Source organism: Orycteropus afer, unplaced genomic scaffold (genome assembly GCF_000298275.1).
Source record: "Orycteropus afer afer isolate SDZICR_OR568_19922 unplaced genomic scaffold, OryAfe1.0 scaffold00192, whole genome shotgun sequence".
Lineage (NCBI taxonomy): Eukaryota > Metazoa > Chordata > Mammalia > Tubulidentata > Orycteropodidae > Orycteropus > Orycteropus afer.
This window is the reverse complement of record NW_006921779.1, coordinates 173857-178276: the sequence shown is the minus strand read 5'-3', so window position 1 is coordinate 178276 and position 4420 is coordinate 173857. Positions and strand designations below refer to the sequence as shown.

The window sequence follows — 4420 nt, the reverse complement described above, 5'->3', positions numbered from 1 at the left end:
TCCCTCTCTATGCAGGATCTCCTACATCCCTTCCAAGTAAAATAATGGTTTTTCATTCAAGAAATTCGTTCAAGAATTTCTTTTAAACATGTGAATGGGTTGAATATACATCGTCTTAAACTGAATCAGCCCTGGCTCTGTAGAGTGCGATGTACAGGGAGAAAGCTAGGTACTTTAGAGTCAGTATCAGTATACCAGGCAGGGATTGGCATACTTCTTGGAAGGGGTCATAAAGACTGTGCTCAGAGGTAAGAATACCCTGTAGCTAGAAACTCAAGTCTTTCAAATACAAGCCAATATAAGTTCACAATTAGTTGCTGATTGTTAATTGGAGTCTCATAGGTTTTATTACCAGACTGTATTGGTTCACTCCTATAGTCACTTAAATTGGTTAAAAAAAAAAAATGGTTTTTCCCTTCTGAGAATGGATGCTATTCTGTAGTATCCTAAAGTATATCTTGGGACTATCCAGAAGTGACAACATTTTAGGGGATTGATAATTCTTATAGTCCAAGCCTGTGAAGTCAGTGAATTAGTGTGTGACTAGATCATGAGTTGGCAAACTTTCCATAAAGGGCCAGACAGCAAACATTTTAGGTCGTCAGGCCATATGGTCTTGGCTACTACTACATAACTCTGCCATTGTGGCACAAAAGCAACTGTAAACAATATAGAGTAAGTGGGTTTGGTTGTGTTCTAATAAAACAGAAACAGAGGGCTAAATTTGGCCAGTAGGCTGTAGTTAGCTGGCTCTTGGACTTGCTCAGTGGTTTTGCAAACTTTCAAAAGCAGATTCTAGAACTTTTTTGTTTGTTATTTAAACTAAATCTCAAAGAACAAAAAAATATTTTTTGCATAAATTTCTCTTATAAGTGTATTATAGTATTTCTGTATTATGTGAGTATAAAACTTTGGGAAGGGAGATTATTGGATGACAGCTTCACCATCTGATTTATTTCTGAGTTTTACTTGGTTTCATTGCATCTGTAAAATATGGCTCATACAGCTAAGTAGTTGTAAATTATATGTTTTTAAAAGTTGATTTTACAATCTTGGAATACTCTGATTAAACTGAGCCAGAAGCTTGAAAGTACTTTAATAAATTATTGTTTCAAAGTTAGATCACTAAGAATATCTAATAAGGACTCATATTCTTTTCTTAAATATAAAAACACTTTAAACAGGCATTGAGGATAAAAGCTGTCATTATCATGACTTGAATGTTAGAATTCTATTAGTATACTTTGCTGCTTTGATGAGAGCTTGCTCTGAGTAGGTGTACCGCAGCCTTTTTTTTGTCATTTAATTTATACATAAGTGTACATGTATGGATTTGAATGTTGTCAAGTGCCAGCCACAACCATTCTAGTCAGTGACACTCAAAAAGAATTTTAAATACATGCAGAGATGGCAGAAGCCACTTTATTCTTCCCCAAAAGACAGCATAAACTAGTTGTATCTAGTTGGTTAAAATGTAGTTAACATAAGTGAATGTGCATGTTTATTGCCATTTCTAAGTAGTTGGAAATATATTCTCAATATTACATTTAAACAAATATGTACAGAATCCCTAACACCCACTTCTGAATGCTTTGAAAATCCCTAGCTAGCCTAGGTACTGTGGATATTCCCATCAAATTGTAAAAAACTGTAAGTATTCTTGCTACTTACATTTTTGTAGCTCTTTTTGTTTCCTAAAGTGCTTTTACGTACATTATCTCATTACCTCTCTCTATTAGCCCCATGAGAGTTGACAGGTTGGGAATTACTATCTTCATATCCTGGAGAAGAAAATGAGGTCTGTCCATAGATGAAGGCTCGGCTTTTGAGCTAGTGACAGTCTTGGGTAGGACCTTCTTCTCCTAATTACCAGTCTACTTTCTTTTTGCCATCACCACACTTCAGTGGAATATGATTTTTCTGTTTGGCTTCCTAATTCCATAGTGATACCACCTCGGAAACTCAAGGAGGGGTCGCTATGAGTCGGGTCCAACTCGACGGCACATAACAACAACAACAACAATAATTAAAAATATAAAATGTTTATTTTATCATCACCATTCTAATAACTGTGCTTTAAATATAGCCCTGCCACATGACTTTTTCCACAGTGAAATTAATGGACATGAGAATTTTATTCTATCATTTTAATGTAACATTATAGCCTGGGTAGTTTTCTGATTTATGTATAATCTTTATAATTATATGATGTAGTTTTTGTTTGTTTTGTTTTTACTTATTGGGAAACTGCTGAAATACAAAGAATCGATGCAGGGAAAATATAAGTGAAATTATGGTAATTAGAGACAGAAAAGTCCCAAAGCAGAATTCTGAGAATGTTTGTGTGCATGTTTATTGGCACTTTGAATTTCTATTTTTGGTGGAGGGAGGGGAACAGGGAGAGGTCGTGAGAGGAAAGGCAGAGATCCTTCTTTCAAGAACAAGCTTATTTTATGTCTTTATTAAAAGAATGCTGCTTTTATGTCCTTAATTGTACTTACTGTTCATTTTTATTATGTTGAAGGACTTTAATATTAAAGGTGAACCTTCTTGTCTTTCTTTTAATTCTCATTTCAATATGTGGTAGATATCATTCTAACAGCTCAATTATGTTACCCATACTTGCTTCAAAAAAATTAGGGCAGGGTCAAAAGAATTCAAGTTGTAAATTTAAGAAGAGAATTTGGATTTATTCTAGAAAGGATTAATAGTCACCGCTCCTAAGGAGCTGTCTCTCGACTTGAATGACACTTTGTTGTCTGGCAGCTGAAATGATCTGTCTCTTTCCATGAGTATGTTGTCTTGTGCTGTCTTAACTTCTTGATACCCAAGCTTAAAGTGAGTGCCAAAGAACAAATTCAGTGCCTCTTTGTATTCCTAACACGTTTGTCTTGCCCTGTTTGTCTCCCTGTCCTTCTGCTCAGGTTCCATACTGCCCTCTGTAGGAAGCTCTGTAGGCAGTGTAAACGGATACCACACCTGCAAAGGTGAGAACGCCATTTCAACAGTGCGGTGTGTTAGGACAGTGTTCCTGTGTGGATCTGTGTATGTTGCTATATGTGTGAAGAACTGTTGCCAGGATGGGTGTGAGGGTAAAAACCTGGGAGAAGCAACTGTGATGCCTCTTTGTTTGCTGGTTATAGGCTAAACAGATTGTCAGCTGGTGAAACTAAAAGTACTGAGGAAATAGAGTGGACTGCTAGAAAAGACCAGTAAAGAAAGACCTTGAAGAAAATATACACAAATCTTAGAGTTTAAAGTGGCCTATACTAGAGGTAATCTGGTCTAGCCCTCAGCCTCTCTGAGGTGACTTCTCTGTAGTTTGGAGAAAAGGGAACAGATTAAGAAGAGGAAGGAAATGCCCAAATCCATTGCTCCCAACACTGTGCTAAAGTTGAATTCCTTCTCACTCCCCTCACTTTTGCTCTGCCACGTTTATTTAGCATTTTAAAGTGAACATCTGAGTATATAATGCCAAAATCAGGAAGCAGATTAATGTAAGCATTTTTGCTTTGTATATATATATACATGAAATTTTATGTTACTTACTAGGAAAATAATTTCTAGTTCCCTAGAAGGAATAGGAGAAATGCCTAATCCTGACAAGTAATTTAGGAGTGAGGCACCAAAGGAGGTGCTTCAAGAGCTAGTCCCAGTCTGATTTCTGTTTGTGCAATACTAGATCTGACGGAAATCCAGTGTGACATGTCAGATGTAAACTTGAAGTATGAAAAATTGGGCGGAGTACTTCGGGAACGCCAGGAGAGCCTTCAGGCTGTGCTCGGCAGAATGCAGGAAGTTCAGAAGGAGGCAAGCTCGGTGCTACAATGGCTGGAATCAAAAGAGGAAGTCCTGAAAGCCATGGATGCCTCTTCTTCTCCAACCAAAACAGAAACAGTGAGAGCCCAAGCTGAATCTAATAAGGTACTGTGTTTACATTAGCTGCATCCCACACACTAAGAAGAAGAGAGTGACCTGAGGAACATTTACTGTACTCAGGTTTCTGCTGAGTCCAGGGACCTGAGAGAGAATAGACAACCACCCAGGCTGTGATGAACAATATGGTTGACTTTCAAATGATTACTGTGCCTTAACTCTCCTAGAAAATTTTCCTACTTGTGAAATTAGAAATTGTTATAAATCAGATTCAGAAACAAAACCAGATCTGTCTGTAGAAAGAGAATAGCCCTCTTCAGAAGCATCAGCTCATTGAGAATGGGACCTCCTTTTCTGTATGATACTGGAAAGAGAGCAAAGCCGTTCTTCATCAAAGCACCTTTCCAACCCTTTTTTTTTTTAATTTTTATTTTGATTTGGGTGAAGATTTACAGAGTAAATTCACTTTTGATACAACAGTTCACATATACTTTGTCTCATGTCTTTGACCAAAATTTACAGTGCAACAGCTCCCCTCCCACTT

General features: G+C 37.1%; 1 protein-coding gene across 1 annotated transcript in view; it reads left to right on the top strand.

Annotated features, from left to right (window-relative positions):
- The window catches only part of MACF1 (microtubule actin crosslinking factor 1), a 307684-nt gene that overhangs the window by 174021 nt on the left and 129243 nt on the right, over positions 1-4420 (top strand). Inside the window, exons 53-54 of the mRNA XM_042781878.1 lie at positions 2925-2987; positions 3683-3924. Coding sequence (XP_042637812.1) covers positions 2925-2987; positions 3683-3924 — 305 coding nt within the window. The remainder of the gene's footprint in view (positions 1-2924; positions 2988-3682; positions 3925-4420) is intronic.